The sequence below is a fragment of the Phyllosticta capitalensis genome, assembly GCF_038381095.1.
Source record: "Phyllosticta capitalensis strain CBS 128856 chromosome Unknown BKA78scaffold_10, whole genome shotgun sequence".
In the NCBI taxonomy this organism is placed as follows: Eukaryota; Fungi; Ascomycota; class Dothideomycetes; order Botryosphaeriales; family Phyllostictaceae; genus Phyllosticta; species Phyllosticta capitalensis.
The window spans coordinates 609237-628452 of record NW_027117448.1 but is presented as its reverse complement, the minus strand read 5'-3'; the positions used below and the strand labels follow the sequence as shown (position 1 = coordinate 628452).

The 19216-nt window shown below is 54.8% G+C and overlaps 4 protein-coding genes across 4 annotated transcripts; all 4 read left to right on the top strand.

Annotated features, from left to right (window-relative positions):
- Positions 1-3: 3 nt before the first annotated feature.
- On the top strand, positions 4-1696 carry BKA78DRAFT_256406 (WD40-repeat-containing domain protein; the record flags this gene model as incomplete). The annotated part of the gene is made up of 2 exons (XM_066885084.1): positions 4-348; positions 401-1696. The coding sequence occupies 2 exons, from the start codon at positions 4-6 to the stop codon at positions 1694-1696; spliced, it is 1641 nt and encodes a 546-aa protein (XP_066740396.1).
- A 1024-nt stretch (positions 1697-2720) lies between these two features.
- Positions 2721-5362, top strand: BKA78DRAFT_256677 (small oligopeptide transporter, OPT family; the record flags this gene model as incomplete). Its single annotated transcript, XM_066885112.1, has 6 exons — positions 2721-2889; positions 2939-3339; positions 3394-3712; positions 3769-4370; positions 4458-4949; positions 5036-5362. 6 exons carry the CDS (start codon positions 2721-2723, stop codon positions 5360-5362), a joined length of 2310 nt encoding a protein of 769 aa, XP_066740395.1.
- Positions 5363-5559: 197 nt separating this feature from the next.
- BKA78DRAFT_323256 (uncharacterized protein) lies at positions 5560-6861 on the top strand (the record flags this gene model as incomplete). Its single annotated transcript, XM_066889186.1, has 1 exon — positions 5560-6861. A coding segment is annotated over exon 1 (433 nt), but the record flags the coding sequence as incomplete, so codon positions are not given.
- Positions 6862-14469: 7608 nt separating this feature from the next.
- Positions 14470-19050, top strand: BKA78DRAFT_298796 (uncharacterized protein; the record flags this gene model as incomplete). Its single annotated transcript, XM_066886971.1, has 3 exons — positions 14470-18480; positions 18526-18769; positions 18824-19050. 3 exons carry the CDS (start codon positions 14470-14472, stop codon positions 19048-19050), a joined length of 4482 nt encoding a protein of 1493 aa, XP_066740393.1.
- Positions 19051-19216: the final 166 nt, after the last annotated feature.

Genomic DNA, 19216 nt, shown 5'->3' with positions numbered 1-19216 from the left:
GATATGTTGACCGAACACTTCATTGCCTCAATCGACGTGCCCAACAGGAAACCGGACACCTCTTCTGCCACCAAAGACGCCGGAATATTCGTTTACGAGCATCAGCCTTTGCTTGCGCACCGCCATGCATTCAAGAAGAGCGCCGCAGCCGCCAATTGCGTCGCAGTGAGCAAAAGCCATGTCTTTGCGGCACAGGTGGATAAGGCGGTCGTGCATGTATATAATCGCGACAAGGGCAATCAAGAAGCTACCGTGCCTTTTCCGGAGAAGATCTCGAGTTTGGCGCTTGCCCTTGCTGATACCGTGCTGTGCCTGGGAACGGATGGTGGCCGCGTGATACTCTGGGAGGTAATTCAAATGCTCAAGAATCCATGAGTCTGCGGTGCTGAGAACAATCTAGATATGCACAGGCAGAACCATCAATGGACCGCAAGCCCATCTTCAACCCGTCACTGCTCTCGCCGTCGACCCAAGCTCCCACTTCTTGCTTTCTGCCTCTGCCGATTCCAACATCCACGTCTGGTCTCTCCCAAGCCTTTCGTCTTTCATCGCGCCCGCAAATCCCTCGCCTGTCCACACTCTTTCGAATCATCGCGGCGTGATTACCTCTCTAGCCATTGGACATAGCAGCACCGCAGCCAACATTGTCGTTTCCGCCTCAAAAGACAACACAGCGATAGTCTGGGACTACAAGGCAAACGCGCTCCTGGCGACATACCTTCTGGGGGACACGCCTCTTGCGCTCGCTCTTGATCCGGCTGACCGCGGCTTTTTCGCAACGTACGAGGATGGAAGCTTACAATATGTCGATTTCTATGCCTCTCCCGACAATGATGCCCCACTGGGAGCGACCGACACCCTCCGCGACCCCGAAACGTCATACACCCCAATAACACCTCCTTCGAGTAGTAGGCGGTCACCGGGACTGGATCTTGGCGCAGGCCTCTCCATCACTCTGAGCTGGGATGGCACCGCCGTGCTTACAGGCCACTCGAGTGGGAGGGTGGTAAGATGGTCTGCAAGCGGAAGCTCCAGTGCGCAAGGAATCGCAACACTACCGGGGCCAGTGTCGAATCTTTCTGTCTTGGCGCCAACTGGATTTTCATCGGAGTCCGATGAAAAGGGATTCAAAGTACACACCATAGTCAAGCCCCGGCTGGACCTCAAGGCCAATGTATCGGAGGGTGAGATCCTGTCCCCAGTACCGCAGGCCTACGTTTTCAATGCGCAACTGGTTGGTAGCATCTCGAACCCCAATGTTTCGGCTCTCGAGTCGCCGCGCAAAGGGCAGAAGAGTGCGTTTGAGGAGGCGCTCACGCACACCTCCTTTCCATCGAATTTCCTAGAGCGGTCACTAGCGGAGCTTGCCGCGTTCACAAGTAAGCCTTCGACTGGTGCCTCTGCCGCTGCGGCCCCTGTATCAGCGCCAGCTCCCGCCGCGGACGACTACATGGTAATCGACTCTGGTGCCTCGACGAACCAGGATTTGGAGGCGCAGAATGCCGAACTCAAGGACCAGATTGCCGCTTTGCAACGCGTGCAAAAGGCGACGTTCAAACAACTGGCCGATTTGAAGGAGGAAAAGAAGACCTGGCAAGCCGCATCTGGCAGCGGCGCCACCAAGGACGACAGTGAGGAGAAGAGGAAGCGAAAAGAAAGAATGGCAAGAGCTCTCAAGGGGCTTGGGGATGATTGAAGACAGTCTGTCAACAAAAGTCTTGTTTTTCAGCATGGCATGGCGTTGGTCCTGGGTCATGTTCGCATTTTCAGATCTAGAGGGCGAACAAGGGGCGCATACGAAAGAAGGGTGGCGTTGTACGGTCAGAGGCCTCAAATGCCTCTGATCAAAGTCGATTCTTAAGACTGAAGAAGAATAGTGGTTGATGAAGGTCAAAAACGCTATCCGTTATGGAATCTGGAGACCAAATCCCCTCGGCCAAGTAATTGATCTCCTCGGTTTCTTTTCCGTACTCCATTCCCCTTCTACAATCCCCGCTCCGCTCTCGGCCCGCAACCTGCATCACGCTTCGCTTGCTTTTTGATAACGGCTTAAATAATTGGCCAACGATATGTAGGGTTACAAGCGTATTATTGACCGCGTCGTAGCGGGGAAGCCCGACGTTGCAACGAAGGATTATCCGGCAGAGTTCGAGAACTACCAGTCGGCTAACATGAGCCGGTCTTTGCTGACTTCCAAATGATTCTGATAGGATTCACAAACATGGCTGCTCACAGGAATACAAATGACCTTCTCGAAAGATCACAGACAGCCTGCAAGGCACCAAGCATCTCGTCCAAGTCGCGGCCAAGCTCGTTGTGGAAGCTTCGCATATCATCAAGCCTTATCGGAAGCCGTCCCCAGATGCCGATCACGAACCAATCACGCCTCGCAGACGGCCATTCGAACTATGCGAGTCGTTGCTTATCGACACCTCGCCGCAGTCGAACCACGCTCCAATCCAAAACTGTTCGGGAGCCCGTCTGGCTGCTCAATGTTGCCGTTGCAGGCGCTAGCTACCGACCGCCGTGTCTGTCTTATCGCCAGCCGGGATGTCAATTTTTTGGCGGCCGCCGCGCGGCGACATTTTGGTCTTCCGTATAACATGCGGCCCCAGTCTCGTCGCGGAGAGCGACGATCTGTTGTCGCCGTCTTGTCTCTTGCTGTGGTGTGAGCCATTGACTCACGTGCGCCGCTCAACATGTCCCTCAGCAGCGCGGAGATGCCGCAGCCAATTGACGAGAAGAAGGAGCCAGTCGTTGGGGGGCAGGAAAAAGATGTGGAGCATGGCGATGGCCATTTGCAAGAGCTGGAGGTGGACGTTGCAGTGGTCTTGCAAGAAGATGGGGAGAAGTTTGACCTCGACTCCGACCATTCGCCCTACCCCGAAGGTGCAACATAACATCCAATGCGCAGGAGGCTTCAACTGACAGAATCTAGTGCGGTCTGTCGTGCCCGAAGTAGACGACCCCAGCATACCCGTCAACACCTTGAGGATGTGGATCATTGGCGCCATTTTCACCATGCTTGGAGCCGGAATCAACAACTTTTTCTCTCTCCGATATCCGTCTGTACACATTGTTGCTCTGGTCGCCGAACTCCTGGCATACCCTTGCGGATGCTTTCTGGCTGCAGTCTTGCCTCTGTGGACAATGGATCTAGGCCCCCTTGGCAAGTGGTGCATCAATCCCGATCGTCACTTCAACATCAAGGAGCACACGCTCATCACAATCATGTCAAATGTCTCCATCGGATTCGGAAATGCGGATGCGACCAACATTATCCAGGCGGCCACCAAATTCTACGGCTTCGAGATGTCTGCGGGTTTCAGCGTGCTAGTGGTGAGCATTTTGCGCAACATGCCATCACCAAACGATTTCTAACAAATAGTTTAGGTCCTCTGCTGCCAGCTCTTGGGATTCGGAGTTGCAGGTCTCTCTGCGCCGTGGTTGGTGGAGCCTGCGAACATCATTTGGCCTGGCAGCTTGTCAATTTGCGCCTTGCTGAGTACTTTGCACTCGCGAGCCAACGCGACGGCCAATGGATGGAGAATTACCCGTCTCCGTTTCTTCCTCTACGTCATGGCTGGCGCGTTTGTCTTCTACTGGTTCCCGGGCCTGATCTTCGTCGGTCTGTCCTACTTCTCCTGGGTCTGCTGGATCGCGCCCCGGAATAAGGTGGTTAACCACATCTTTGGAATGCAGACCGGTCTGGGTAAGTTTTGCCCGGATTCTCAAGCTGGAAGACATATAGACTAATGATGTTGTCAGGACTTTCTCCAATCACCTTTGACTGGACGCAGATTGCCTACAACACCAACCCTCTGCTGTCGCCATCCTGGGCTGCTCTCAACGTCTTCTTCGGCTTCGTTGGCGCATTCTGGATCATTGTGCCTGCCATCTACTACACCAATACCTGGTGGACTGGCTACCTGCCTTTGATGGATGCCTCAGTCTACGACAGATACGGCTCGACTTACAACACGACCAAGGTCCTCAACGCCGACGGATCCTTCAACGAGGAAATGTACAAGACCTACAGCCCGCCGTACCTCGGTGCATCCTTTTCGTTTGTCTACGGCCTTTCTTTCGCTGCCCTCACCTCGGTCCTCGTTCACGTGGGTCTTTGGCACGGCAAGGATATTTGGAGGACTCTGCGCGGTGGCACGCGCCTCGACATACACGCACGGCTCATGAAGGCATACAAGAAGACGCCGTGGTGGTACTACGCCATCTTGACGGTTGTCACGGTTGCGCTCTCCATCGGCATGGTCGAGGGCTATGACACTTTGCTGCCCGTTTACGGCGTCTTTTTAGCGCTTCTGATTCCGGCAGTCTACATGATACCTTGTGGTATCATTCAAGGAATCACGGTAAGTGCTTTTGGATCTTTTCAACTCCAGACTCCACACCCCCTGATCTCCTAGGGTCAGAAAAGCCCCGACTAACACGCCCTCCAGAACGTCGACGCGCAGCAGCTCAACGTGCTCAGCGAATTCATCGGCGGCTACATGTTCCAAGGCAAGCCGCTGGCCAACATGATTTTCAAAACGCTGTCGCAAGACGTGGTGCAGCAGGGCATCTTCTTCGCGCAAGACATGAAGCTTGGGCACTACATGAAGCTGCCGCCGCTGCTCGTCTTCTGGGCGCAGGGCAGCGCGACGGTGCTGGGCGCGCTGACGCAGGTCGGCGTCACGACGTGGATGCTGGGCAACATCGGCGGCATCTGCGACTCGGACCAGTCGAGCGGCTTCACGTGCCCCAACGGCCGCACCGTCTTTTCCTCGAGCGTCATTTGGGGCCTGATTGGCCCCGCCCGCCTGTACAGCGCTGGCAAGATTTACTCGGGCTTGCTGCACTTCTTTTGGATTGGTGCCATCACGCCCGTTATTACGTGGGCTGCGTGGAAGTACACGGGCAAGGCCTACTGGAAGAAGGTCAATTGGCCATTGGTACGTTCGTTCCCTCTCCCTCCCTCCCTATCACATTCTCTCAATCTCCCCAAACCACCAAACCACCCACTGACACATCTCCTCAGATCTTCGTCGGGACATACAACGTGCCACCGGCCACGGGAATCAACTACTCGTCGTGGGCCGTGGTCAACTACATCTTCAACCACTGGATCAAGCGCAAGTTCTTTGCGTGGTGGGCCAAGTACAACTACGTGCTGGCGGCCGCGCTCGACACGGGCACCGCCCTGGCCGGCATCGTCATCTTCTTCTGCGTCAGCTACCCCGGCGCCGTCTTCCCCGACTGGTGGGGCAACACCGTCTACGCAAACACCGACGATGCCGACGGCGTGCCCTGGTTGGAGATGCCCGCCCAGGGTTGGTTTGGCTATGCCAACGGCACGTGGGCGTAGTAGTCGGGGCGGCGCTTTGGATGGATGGTGTCGTGTGGGACTGTATGTAGTGTTTTACGTTTGAATGCAAAAGTTGAATTGTATATCAAAAGCATTCGCAAATGTCTCGTCTCCCCTTTCGACCACTTGTTCAAGAGACACCTGGCAATAATATCACATCACACACATCATCTGCTCACACCTACGAACCCATGTCATGATCAATCCACGTCCATTCGATTAGATATGCAAAAAAGAGGTCTTGCTCTGCTGGAACGCTAAGATATAACTTTCAAGAGCACAAAAGAAAAAATGATGAAATAAGGGAAAGGAAAGGAGAAAAAAAGGAGACCAGACCAGACCAGCAACTCCAACTCCCACGCGCCAGATGCACCAACCACCCACCCAACAACGCATACACTCCATACGCGCGCTGAACCATGAATTTGAAGCGATGATACGAGAACAGAAGATAGTAAAACGGGTAGTGGTGGAGAAGAGGGGAAGGGGGGCGAGGAGTAAAGGTTGAGGAAACGACCAGACCAAGGGAATCTTGCTACCGCACAGGACAAGGAGATAGGAGAGAGAAGAGAGAAGGGAAAGAAATGGGAAAAAGAGACACAAAAAGGAGACCCAGAGACCCAGAGCTGCCTGCCCATGCGCTTGCTTGCCTGCCTGCACCGTCACTACAGAAACGCCACCGACCTGATTTTGATGAGCGCGCCACTGCGGCCGAAAGTGCCGGGGACTGCGCCATCGCTGTCATCGCTGTCGTTGTCATCGTCGCCGTAATCGTGCAGGTCGTCAAGCTTCGTGCCCAAGTCGTTCATAAACCCACCCCCGCCCCCAGCGAAGTGTCCATGCCGTGCGTCGCGCAGCCAATCGTCGTCGTCGTCGTCGTCCTCACCACTCTCTTCCACCACGACGCCAAGGGCGGAGGTCCAACCTACAAAAAACTGTTCCTGGTGCCGTTCGAAAGTTTGCGCATCGACGAGCGGAAGCTGCCCGCGGCGCTGCCTAGTCCACCCAGCCCCTTGAGGTGAGGTGGCGGCTGCAGCTCGCTCAGCATTTCGGCGTAGCTGTCACGTCGACTGCCGGCGTCGCTTCCTCCTGCAGGGCGTTCTGGCGTTGGTACACCGAGCTGGCTGCGACGCTCAAGGCGCAGACCTTTCCAGCCCTCGAGTTCGCGCTCGACACGGAGCTTCTCCTCGCGCACTTGAGAGAGCTCGCGTTCGGCGCGTTTGGCCGCAAGCTGATGGGCCGAATCCGAGGTTTGTAGCTCGTCGATGGATGAGAGGAGGGATTGGATCTTGTCGCGCGACTTTTGGAGGTCGTCGGAGAGCATTGCGCTTTGCTTCTCACGTCGATCAATTTGATTTTGGAGGTCCTTTACGGTGCGGTCGATACTACGAGCCGCGCGTGATTCGGAGGACCGAACGGCATGGGCTTCTTCGAGAGACTTTTCGAGCTATGGGAAACAATTAGCTACATGCAGAGACTAGTGTGAATGGATTGCTTACCTCTTGGATACGACCGTGAAGATACTTAACATCCTGGCTGGCGGATGAAAAGCCCTTGGTCTCAAGGTCGATAAGGCGGAGCTGGAGGTCCTTAGCCTTTTTCTCCAAGCTGCCCTTTTCTTTGTGAAGTTGGACATTGGCCTCGCGCTCGGCCACAATGTCCTTTTGAAGCTCCTGTGTCAAGGCCTCTGCGCGACGCATCTTGCCCACGGCAGCAGCGGCAATGTCTTCTTGCTGAGCGAGGCCGCTCTTGAGCTCAAGCAGCTCTCGGTCCATTTCTGCGGCGTTGCGCAAGCTAGGACTCTCGCTGTGGGCGAGTTCCTCAAGACGATGAGCCGCGTCAGCCAGGCGAGCCTCGAGACTCTTCTTTTCCAGCAAGGCAGAATCGCGCTCGGCAGCAACGTCATCTACCGAAGTGCGCAGAGTGCGGACCTGGGACAAGAGGCTCACAATCTTGCTCTGGGCCTCGTTGTGGGCATTTACGGCCTCGTCTCTGGAGTTTCCGAGATCTTGGAGGGTGATCTCCAGGCGGGCCTTCTCTTTCGCCCAAGTAGAGCTGTTCAGGACTTCATCGTCCCACTTGCTGCGAAGCTCCTCGATTTCTTCGTGCAAGCGACCATTCTCTTCCCTGACGCGAATGACGTTTTGTCTTTCAAACTCCAACTCTTGAGTGACGCTGGAAAGCTCGGCTGAGTACTTCTTCCTCGTCTGTTCCATGTTGGTCTCCGTGTCTTCAATGTCCATGGCTCGTTGGTTGCGGTAGTCCTCCAACTCGTTCTGCAACCTCTTCTTGGCCTGAAGTGCGCCTTCCAGATCTGCAGACAGATCCTCGATGCGCTCCTCGTACTTTTGAGCAGACGTCTGGAGGTCCTCGATCAAACCGTCCATCTGTTTTCTCTCCGCCATTATGCTGGCACATTGCTCCTCGGCCTCGCGGGCTTGTGTTTTGGCGAATTGTTCGGCGCGGCTAGCTTTGAGCACCGCAATTTCGGCCTGCTCAAGCTTGCTAAAGTATTCGTCCGCGCGACTCTTGTACAAGTTGAGACTGGACGTGACGTCGAGCAACTTTGATTGCTCATTGTCCAATCTCACATGCAAGTCGCTAAACTCCTGCAGCAGCTGAGCGTGGTTGGCAGCCTCCTGCTCACGCTCATATTGGATGTCGGTCAGCTCGGAACGCGCATCTCGAAGCTCGACCTCCAACTCACGCTTCGCCTGCTTGACATCGTCAAACGCAACTTTTGCGTCTGCGAGCTCCGTCACAATGCCATTGTGCGACTGGAGAAGTGACTTCCGGTTTTGCTCTTGCGAATTGAGTAGGTCGTAGAGCTCCTCGTGGGATTTGGTTTGGACTTCCTTGAGCGATAGCTGGCCAGTGCGGAGGCTGTTTTCCAGAGCAGAAACCTTCTTTGCAGAGTCATCGAGCATGTCGTGTAGTCTGAAATTCTCCCGCTCCAGTTTCTGCACACGACGCAAGCTCGGGCTCTCGTCCTCCCAGCGCTTGGTCGGAGATCGTTCGAGCTGACCTTGCAGATGTTTGTTCCTCAGCTCAGACATTTGGAGCTGATTCTGCAGAAGCTCGACTTCCGAGGCAAGATCCATGTTCTTCTTCTGGGTGACGGTGTCGGTGGTCCTATCTGAGCGCACAGACTCGGCGTTGCTCATTTGACGCTGAAATGGCGGAGTGCCAACAGGGGTGCTGAAAGCACTGAACGGTCTCCTGTTCTCCATCTTGCTATCCAAGTCTTTGCGGAAAATCGAAGGATTACGGGAGTTGGCTTGGTTGAGCTGGTTCTGGTTCATTTCTTCAAGAAGAGCGCGCTTGTTGCTCGAGTGGCGCGCGTCCAGATCACTCAGCTCGCCATCATACCGCTCTCGAAGCTCTTCTACCAGAATCTCAGCATGAATTGCCCGCTCGTTAGCTTGACGTAGGGCCAGCTGAGTTTGGTCGAGCTCTTTGGCAAGATCAATGGCCCTGTCGATGTCAGCCTTTGCGGACTCGTACGTCACAGGCTCGTCGCCGGATCCCTCAGGATCGAACACCTTCCGAAGCAGTAGCAGTTGACTTCTAGTCTCTTCGAGTTCTGCGTTCGCATTATCAAGGGCAGACTGGATCGTGCGGATGTTTGCTTGAGCCTGAGTCCTGAGCTGACGCTCCGTCTCAAGCTTGCGGTTCGAGTCGGCAAGCTGAAGGTTCGCGGTCGAAGCTGCCTTCTCTGCATTGCGGCTGGCCATTTGCTCGCGTGTGACTTCGTGGTTGACGTCTTCCAGACCGAGAGAGAGCTTTTCCTTTTGCTTCTCGAGGGAGTTGATCGTGAGCTGCGCGTCCTCGACTTGGCGATGCAGCTTCTTGTTCTCTTCCTCCAGCTTGGTTTTCTCGCTGGACAGCTGCGTGATGCGGGTCCTCTGAGTGTCACCAGCTCGCGAGTTGGAACGGGCAATGTCGAGGTTCTTTTGCTGAATCTTGTTGAGCAGCGCTTTGTTATCGTTCTCTGAAGCTGAGAGCCGGCCTTTGATTGTGACCAGCTCTCGCTCGAGCCTTTCCTTGTACTGGTCGTTGTAGGCCCTGTAGGTGTCGGACTCGGAGATCATTTGCGTCAGGCCTTGGACCTCGCTGGACAGACGATCGCATTCCACCTTCAACTCTTCTGCCTCGTTCTCCTTGACATCGAGCTGTTTGCGCAACACAGCTTGCCGCTCGTTGGCAAGGCGGACAACATTTGCTTCAGCAGATGCTTCGGCTTCAAGTTTTGCCTCTTGCAATTCCAAAAACTTTTGGCGCAAGCTGCGAAGCTCCTCCTGATACTCTTTGCGCTCTTTTTCTGCAATTGTCCGGGATTCGGTGGCACGTCGAAGGACATCTTGTTGGACGTACATCTCTTTCTCGATGTTGATCTTGGCTTCTTTCAATCCATCAAATTCCTTCTTGAGTGCATTGAACTTGTGGTCGCTAAGCATCTGGACGTCATCACGGGATTGTCTCTCGCGGCTGAGGTCAGACTGAACTTGGTAGAGTTCCTGTTTGAGGTCCTCCATCTGCTTTCGCAGATACTTGCGCTCCTCGACAGCATCGGCATCTTCGGAGAGCTTGGCCTCGAGCATCGTTTTGGCATCCGCGGCTTCTCGCTCGAGTTGAGCCTTGGCAGACTGCATGGCCTCCATCTCTGCCTTGACTTCCCGCAGCTGAGACTGGATGCTATCATGGCGAGTCGACAGCGTCTTCCGCTCAGCCTCTAGCCTTTGGCGGTCAGACTCGTGCTCTCGGTTCTCCGACTTGAGCATGGCAAGCTCACTGTCCTTGCGTCGGACAAGATCTTCGTAGCTAGTGGCACTGTTTGACAAATCCGACATCTGCTTCCGAATTTCGCGGTTCTCGTCGACAAGGTCTTTGATTTGTTTCTTGGCAGAGTTGAGGTCGCGCGTAGCTGTCGCAAGCTTGACGTCCAGGTCCTGGTCGTTCTTGAGCATTTTCGCTTCGAGGTCTTTCAGCTTTCGCTCCTTCAATCCGAGATGGCTGTTGAGCATATTGACTTCTTGCTGCAGCTTTTCCTCGGCGGCGGTCGTTTGATTGCGGGAGCTTTCCAAATCGGTAACCTGAAGTTCGAGCTCGGTGATTCTGTTGAACAGGTCTTGCTTCTCCGTCTCCAGAGCACCGATGAATTCACCGGCTTGCTCAAGCTCCTGACGCCACTGCTCGGCTTGATCCTCCGTTTGCTTCTTCGCGATCATCAACGCCGACAGCTGCGACTCGAGATTTTCGGAGTCGGCCTCAGCTTCGGCAAGCCTTTCAGTGAGCTCCGCTTCGCGTTCTTGAAGGCGCTTGAAAATCTCTTCCTTGTCCAATGCCAAAGCTCGCTCACTTTCAAGAGTCTCCTGGATGCGTTGTACTTCAGTCTCAGCACGACGCCGCTCTTCTTCTACTCGTTGGCGCTCGGATGCCTCGTCACGTCTCTGATTCTCGAGTTGTTGAATCATTTCATCGCGCTTCTTGACTTCCTGTGCCTGTCGAGTTGCACCCAGCATTGGTCGCATGCGAACAAAGAGCTTCCACCATGGGTTATCCTGCAGATCAAGATAGACTTGGAAGTTGTGATGAATAACGCGAGTGGCCTCTGCTCGGTAGAGACGTTTGTGTGCAATGCGCCTCTGGACATATCCGCGTGCAACTGACTGGAAACCACCAACAATCTTGCTGATTAGGGCATCGCGTTGCTCTTCCAACTCGGCCAAGACACCGGCACGGAAAAAGACCTTGGTCAAACCGACGCGATAGAACGAACGGTCCATGTTGAGCTTCTCCAAAATCATCCTGGCCGCAGTCTGCCCCTCCAGATATTCTTTTGGTATATCGCGGCAGAGAATCTCGTATCGTTGGCGGAACTCGGCAAATGTCAGTCTGTTGGGGAATCCAGTGCGAGCTATCCTGATGCCTTCCAAGACACCATTACAGCGAAGCTGGTCTAGAACGAGCGGGGCGCTAAAGACTTTTGGACGTTTTTTGTGATTCGGCAAGATACAGCGGACGAAGTGCGGGTGTGTCGAATGCAACTGTCCCATGAGCTTGGACAGATTCTCCTTGTGCTTTTGTGCGACAGTCCTGAAAAGGCCCTTCTTGACCAGACTCCGCGTAGCACCGGAATCCTCATCAGTTTCCGCGCAATCTGCGAACAGGGAAGAGACATGTCTATCGCTTGACTGAGCGAGCAGACGCGTCACATTGTCGTTCATGGGATCCTTGTTCTTTTCCAACCAACCGCTGGTAGAATATTCCACCTCGGCAGCGTAGTGGGTAAGAATGAAACCATCTGTCATAATGGAGCGTCTGTACTTTGGCGTTTTGCGGTCCCAGAGTTGATGCAACTTTTCGGTGAAAGACTTGTCGGTGGCCTTGGGCATCACCGAGTCTTCATCCAAACACGAGAAAATACCAATCGGATTTGACAGTTCGATGAGGTCGATGGTGGGTTGGAGGTCGCGTCCAAAATCGATAAATTTCCATTCGATTTGTTCTCTGGCATATTCCTCTTGCTCCAAGACGAACATGTGGTGGTTGAAGAATTGCTGCAACTTCTCATTGGTGTAGTTGATGCACAGCTGTTCGAAGCTATTCTCCTCAAAGATTTCGAAACCAGCGATATCAAGCACACCAATGAAGTGGGAGTCGTCGGCACCGTTTCCGGTCAACTCGAGCTGCCGGTTGATTCGGCTGACCAGGTCACCGAAGCCTCGTTCATAGATGCCCTTTGCTAGTGCGTCGAGCGCGAGCCGGACCTGATCAGGCGTCTGTGTTTTCACCACCCATTCTCTGCCCGCTTTGACACGGGGGTGCAACAAGGCTTTGATGAATTGTTCTCCAGGAATTCCCAAAAGGCGACAGACTTTTCTTGCTTGCTCCTCAGAGTCGGAATCCAGTGCAGCCTGGTCGCCGCGCAAGCTTTCTTTGACAACGGTGATGTTTCCGAGATGGAGTACGGCGGCAACCGTTTTAAGGATCATCTTTTGCTCTTTGTCCGAGAAATTCATAATGTGAAAAGCCTCGATCAGTGAATTCCATTCCTCGACGTCCGAAACGCCAGTAATGGTGTCGTTGCCGTTTCTCGTGTAGTCGAAATCCTCAAAGTCCAGTCCGTTCAACATGAACTCCTGCTTCATTTGCGAATCTGCTCCGCGAAGAAGCTGGTAGAAGACGTGGTAGTTTCGCTCGTTGGAGTTCAACCGGACGACTCTTGATTTCTCCAGGAGGTACCAATCGATGTAGGCACCAGCGATCTGGCCAGCGCGCGTGAACTCGATTCTGATGAACTTGCCAAATCTCGACGAGTTGTGATTCCGGACGGTCTGAGCATTGCCAAAAGCTTCGAGAATTGGATTGGCGCGGAGAATCTGCTCCGAAAGATTTGACAGATGACGGCTACCGGACTTGACTCTTGGGGTATCGGTCGTGGCGACAGCAGCCAGATACTGAATGACCTTTTTGGTGTTTTCCGTCTTGCCAGCACCAGATTCACCGGTGACAAGAATGCTTTGATTCTTGCCTTCGTCGACCAGGTTGCGGAACGCTTCATCGGCCATGGCGAAAATATGAGGCTTGGTATCCTCCCGAGTCCGTCCCCGATACATGTTGACATATTCCCGGGAGTATATCGGAAGGGGGCAGTACGGGTTGATGGTGACCAAGAACAGCCCCGAGTACGTCTTTTACTTGTTAAAGATGCATAGCAAATGCCAGACGAAGTACTTACGTATATCAGGTCCGCTTGATATCTCATGTGGAGATTGTGGATGACCGAAGGCTCGTTCAAGTGCGTCAACTCTGCCATGTCGTCGGCCTTGTCGAATTTGGCAGGATTGACTTTGTCAACACTGTCGCTATCGACGGTTTGTTGCTGCGTTAAAATTAGCCATTGCCTGCACTGCATGCCGTCTAGGGACCTACATTTCCACCGTCACACTCTACTAGCAGCTGGTTGTCATCCAGCTCTTCCACTACCCATCCTCGCACAAACGCCTTGTCCTGGTCTTTGAGCCAGACGTATCTCTTGCCCGAAAAGTCATTTTCGCCTTCAATGCCGCGCACCAGCTGCGGCGCGTTTTGCATTTCGTCCGACTTGATGAATTTTTGGGCAAAAGTTCCGCCAGCAGTCGCATTTTGTCGTTGTGAGTTTGAGCGCAGACGCGTCGTATTACTTCTTGCGGGTATCAATGCATTTGTGGAGTGGTTTCGGGAATGGGCTGGAGGTTGCGAAGGCGGCGGCGAAAGCGAGGAGAAGTTCATTGATTGAGGTCTAGAGGTATTCGAGGTAGGAGTCGGGGATGGTGAAGAAGAGCCTCTGTTGAAAGGGCTGGCGCGCCATCGTGGGCCGTTTTGCGCGGGGGCGCTCATGGTCGCGCAGCAAGGTCAAGGTGCTCAGTCGAAGAGGGTATCAAACGGAAATGGCATGCCGCGAGCAGGCGGAAGAGAAGCAGCGAAGAAAGGCACCTGTTGAGTATGTACAGCGCATGGATTGGGGTGGTCGCAGATGGATTGAGAGGGGTTGGAGAGAGGCGGGCGTCTATCTGATGTGTTGTTTACCGTCTGCCAGTCTGGCAACCCGGGGCAACAACTAACCCCAGCCGCATATGTACCATCCCGATGCGGTTAGCGTGGCTTCGCCTGCGGGTCGATCAAATGATTGGCCCATCCGCCGACATTTTCCCATGAAGAGCGGCTTTGCCTTTGCCTTGCGTGCCAGTTCGAGCACCTAAACTCCGCGCAACATCTCGTCGCCCGTCGGCCTCCCACCACTCGACATCTTCTCGCCGCCGCTGTCATCTACTGTACCCATCTGGTATTGTTCTTCGGCGCCTTCAGCTTCGTCGCCGCGCGTCTCAACCGCCTTCCAAGCTTGCGCCGCGCGAGGGCGACACTGTCTGCTCTGTCTGCTCCGCTTTCGCCGCCCCCTCTGCATGACCAGAACGCATCCTCACTCCTCCTCTTTGGTTGGACAGTCTTGCGCCTCTGCTACTCATGCATTATCGGCGTCTCAGATCATCCATCTCAGTTGATTGCCTTCGTGACTTGTAGCTGCTAACGCGCAGACGCACTCGAGAATCAATATTCAACCTGCCATGGCCAACTGGCCGCCTCCTCCACCGTCTGCGCCGCCTCATGGCCTGCCATTTCACCCAGGCTATCCGGCGCAGAATGGCCAGTCGATGCCGAGCAATGGCGCCTCTTTCCAAAACCTGCCGCACTTTCCGCCGCAGACTTCGCAGCCGACTCCCAACGCTCTTGCCTTTCAGCAAAACGCGTCGTTTCCGCCCGTCAACCTCGCGGACATAGATCCTGCCCACGTCGCTGCTGTAGTCCAGCAAATGTTCAACGGGAGAGGGCAGTTTCCTCTTCCCCCGCCCCCTCCGCAATCGGGATTTCCACCGGTGCCGCCTCCTCCAATCCCATTTGGTTTTCCACCGCCTGCAAACCTTCCGGTGCCGATCCCACCGCAGCAAATGCAAACGCCGCTCGCTCCCGCAAACCACCACCCATTACCCAACACTCCAGTTCCCAATAACCGAGTCATGGAGATTGCCAACGGTGACAAGGAGGAAGGTGAGCTCAGTGATGAGCCGGAGCCAAGCGGACGCGTCGCCGACTCGCGTCACTCGCTTTCTGCTCCACACGGCCGAACGCGCGATGATCGCTCTGCTGCTGGAGGTGACTTTTACCGCCCTGGAAAGGATGGAGTTGCGCCAATCGGTTCTGATTCCCTCTGGACGCGCAACAACAGACCTGTCGAGCATGTTCGGACTGACATGGAGCATGATGCAGGCTTTGACAGATATTCGTCGAGTACAAGGCCTCGATCGCCCCGTTTGTCAACGTACGGAGACGCGTACTCGTCGACGAAGTCGAGAGGCAATGATTCGCGTCGCCAAAGCCGGACCGACCAGTGGCGTCGTACATCCGGCCAGCACGAGTATGCTTCGCAGCAACACAGAAACGGTACCGACTCGCGACCTGATGAGCAGCCTCGTCAAAAAGCTGCACCTGGCGTGCAATCCAGCGGGACTGATTCTGCGCCGGCACAAAGCAACAAGCAACAAGCCGAGCACTTTCTAAGAGTGTTGAGTGCTTGCGGCTTCAGTCTCAATGACGTGAAAATCAACTCTGCTCTTGACCCCGAAGCCCTCGAAGATGTTTGGCACTCTTTGGGTCTACCTGTCAACACAGTAGAATCCGCAAAGGCCCAAGCTGGACTCCCACATCCGCCACCAAAACAGATCGACACATCAAGCAGAGCCGCAAACGTCAGTCTGCCAGCCAAGCCGCCAGCAAAAGCACCTGAGACCAAGTTTACCGCGGCGCCTCCAGCTCCTCTCCCGCGACCTGTTGTCCCTCCAGCTCAAGGGTCACAAAAGCCCGAGGAGAAAACTACAGTAGGTACCTCGGTGAGTAGTCGGAACAGCAATGCGAGCGTCGCGTCTCCACCCGCCGATCGCGCGGCGTACATAGCACGCTTAATGGCGGCCAAGAAGAACACAAGTGCGTCTGCAAACAAGACGGCGACTTCGGCAGCGACTCCGGCTCCTGCACCCGAAAGTAGAACAGCTGCTGCTGTTTCCACTCAGCCAACACCAGGCCAAACTTCTGCGGCTAAAGTTGCTTCCAATACTGCCACTCCCAGTCAGAGTATGCTCAGTCAGACGGCTCCACTTCCGTCCATGGCAAGTCCGGCTGCTCAAAGTCAACCACCTGCCGCTCCGACAACACAGACATCCACATCACAGATAAGTTCGGATCACCCTGCTCAAAGTGCTGCTCCGTCGAATTTCGCGACATCCGGGGCACCTTCAACGTCACAACAATCAGTAGAGCAAAAGGAACCTTCAGCCGTGGACCCCGCCGTTCTTGCGGCCCAGAAAAAGCAAGCACAAAATGAGCTTGTCAGAAAAAGGATTGAACAGCTCAAACTGCAGCGTTCAAAGGCAGATGCTGAAGAAGCAGCACGTGCAAAAGCTCAGGCTGCGGTGGCTTCAGCCATGCCAAATTTGCGTGGAGGTCCGGCGGCGACTGGAGCTGCTCTCTCGCAGCAAATGCGCGCTTCAGCGAATCTCCCTGCCAGGCCTGCGCCATTGCAAACCGCTACGCCCATGGAAATGGCGAAGACGCCTGTGCAGGATGCCCAAGCGCCTCCTTCGGCTGCCTCTCCTGCTGGCGGAATCCCTGGCTTGATGTTGACTGCGCCCTCCGTCTCTCAGCCTTTCATTCCAGCATCAAGCACCCCTGTATCGGCCGGTACCCCTGCCAAAGGTCGAAAGCGTCCCGTCGCTGCCGACTTTGACGATGTGAAGCCAGCAACGCCATCGGCCTTTAAGAGGCCCTTTGGGCAAAGCCGCTACGAAACTGGTACCGAGATGATGATCATCGAAGTCAGTGATGATGAAGGTAGCATCGACGATACCAATGAAGCTGATTACCAGCTGCAGCATCCATCTCGAGTCCCGACGCAGCCGCAGCTAGATTCGTCGAAACAAAATGCCACCCCTGGTCATTATACACCAACCGCGATAGATCTTCCGCGACCAGGGTTCGGCCGCGTCAATTCTGCGCAACCTACTCCTTCAGCTTCACAAACACCAGGCTCAATTGCCCATGCCGATTCTCTGCGCCGGAAAGAGGAGGAAATTGCTCTTCTGAAGAGGAAACTCGAGGAGCGTCAGCGCAACCTTAAGTCTAAGAACCAGCCGAGCAGAACTGGGACTCCGGTCAACTCCGGACCAGCCACGCAAGTCTCGACCCCAGCGCGGGTGGCAAGTCCCGTCACTGCTCCTGGCTCGGCGAATGGGGCTGCGCCGTCGACCATGAGTCCCCTCACAAGGGCACTGGCAGACCCTCCACCTGCTGCGGGAGTCCGGGAGCGTAGCGGCTCGCTGCTCGTTGACAGCAGTGCCAACGGTTCACCAGCTCCATCAGACTGGAAGACGCGTAGAAGGGCCGAGATAGAGTCCGGTCTGACTGCGTACGATGCCGACATGAGTAAAAATATGAGCAGGCTTGAACAACTGCGGAGGGAAATGGAGCAGTTGGAGGAGGAAAATCGAAGACGACAGAAGGAGAAGAACGATCTTGCGAACGAGCTCGAAGGCCTTGGTATCGACACCGAAGGAATGGCGCACGAGGAGCTTCAGGCGAAGAAAGATGAGATCATGCTGCAAAAGGAAGAGGAGAATCGGGAAGCCGAAGCAGCCGCAACTCAAGACGTTCAAGAACAGGAGACAGTTCCTGCTGAGCCACTGGACACTACGGGAGAAAATTCCCTTGCGGCTACTGTTGAGAACGTCGTTGAAGAAAATTTACTCGCCGCAAGTCCTGCAATCGAACAGTCTCAAGCCCCGGGGAAGGAGCCTGTCCAAGATACTGAAGATCGCCCTGACTCCGCGCCCTCGGATACGAAGATGTCAGAGGGCGAATCTGAGGATGAGCCTGACAAGACCGACGCTGAGATGGACATGTCCGACAGCGAAGTCGAAGGATCTGCTGCGCAAGAACCTCGAGAGTCTACTGAGAGCGGCGAGGTCTCTGAAGACTACGAACCCGAGCAACCGACGGAAACCAAGCAACTCGAAGAGGGCGAGGACTCCGAAGACTTTTACTCTCCAGAGCCTGTTCCTCGCGCTCCAACTCCCGAAGGCGCGGATGAGGCGATGGACATTGCCAGCAACTCCTCATCCGACGAATCCAGCGACGAGGACGAGGAAGAGTACACGCCACCAGATACTGCCCCTGCTCTGGAAGAGCATACGTCGCCGCAGACGACTACTGCGCAACCTGTCCAAGGCCATGTCTTGACCAATGGCGACGATGCTTCGTCGGAAGCCATGGATGAGGGTGAGGACGATGATTATGAACCTTCCGATGCTCTCCCAGCAACGGCCCAGGCTCCGTCTGCTTCCTCGCCCTCTGAGGGTTCCGAGTCCAAACTTGAAGTGGAGAACCCGTCATCACGGATTCTACGCCTTTCGGCTTCAAAGTCTGGCTCTGAAGCTCCATCGCAGACCCCCGAGGTGACAATCATTGCTGACGATGTTGCTCCAGAGCTGCAGTCGCGACCTGCTGAACAGACTCGCGACAGTGCCCAGGTATGTAGCTCTGTCTTGGAGGCTCTGTAACTAACTCTAGGGTAGGCTCCCTCTGTCAGTGACATCAAGAAGCAAGCGTTCTTCACCCCCTACGACAGCCCTCTCAAGATGTTCAAGGCCTATCGCTACCACCCAGCTTATACAGACAATGTTTCTGGTGGATTCAAGTCGCTAACGTATAGCCATGATATCGATCCCATGAAGCCAATCTGCCCATTCGAAGCAGCAGGGGGAATTTGCAACGATCCCGAGTGCGACGGGCAGCATTTTCGCGGCATGGGTATTAGCGGTGCGTCACAATGAGTTTTCATTGTCTCCACTTTACCTTGCCCCCGTCCACCAGCTGATATGAGGCTTGCTCACCCTACAGAAGACAAGATTCTCCTACAACTCGGGATCGTGAATCCCGGGCGGACTCAAGAAGACCAAGATCTGTGGCGGGCTGGTCTGAGGCAGATTCTCAAAAGCCTGCGTGAACAAGGCGTCAAGAGCGGCGAAGCCGTTGCAAAAGCCATCGCCGACTACCGCCGCGAATTTCTCCGGGATCCCACTCGAGTGCTCAACCTCTAGAGTGCTCAATCTCTCAAATCGAGGGCCAATGCTTCGGGATCATGCCTGTGCTTTGCCATCCCAGCGAACACGAGTTCGACTGTTGGCTCGCCGTCGTGGTCTACTGAGATGTTGAGTCCCGATTTGCCGTGACATGCTCTCTGAAGATATCGGCTCTTCTTTTCCT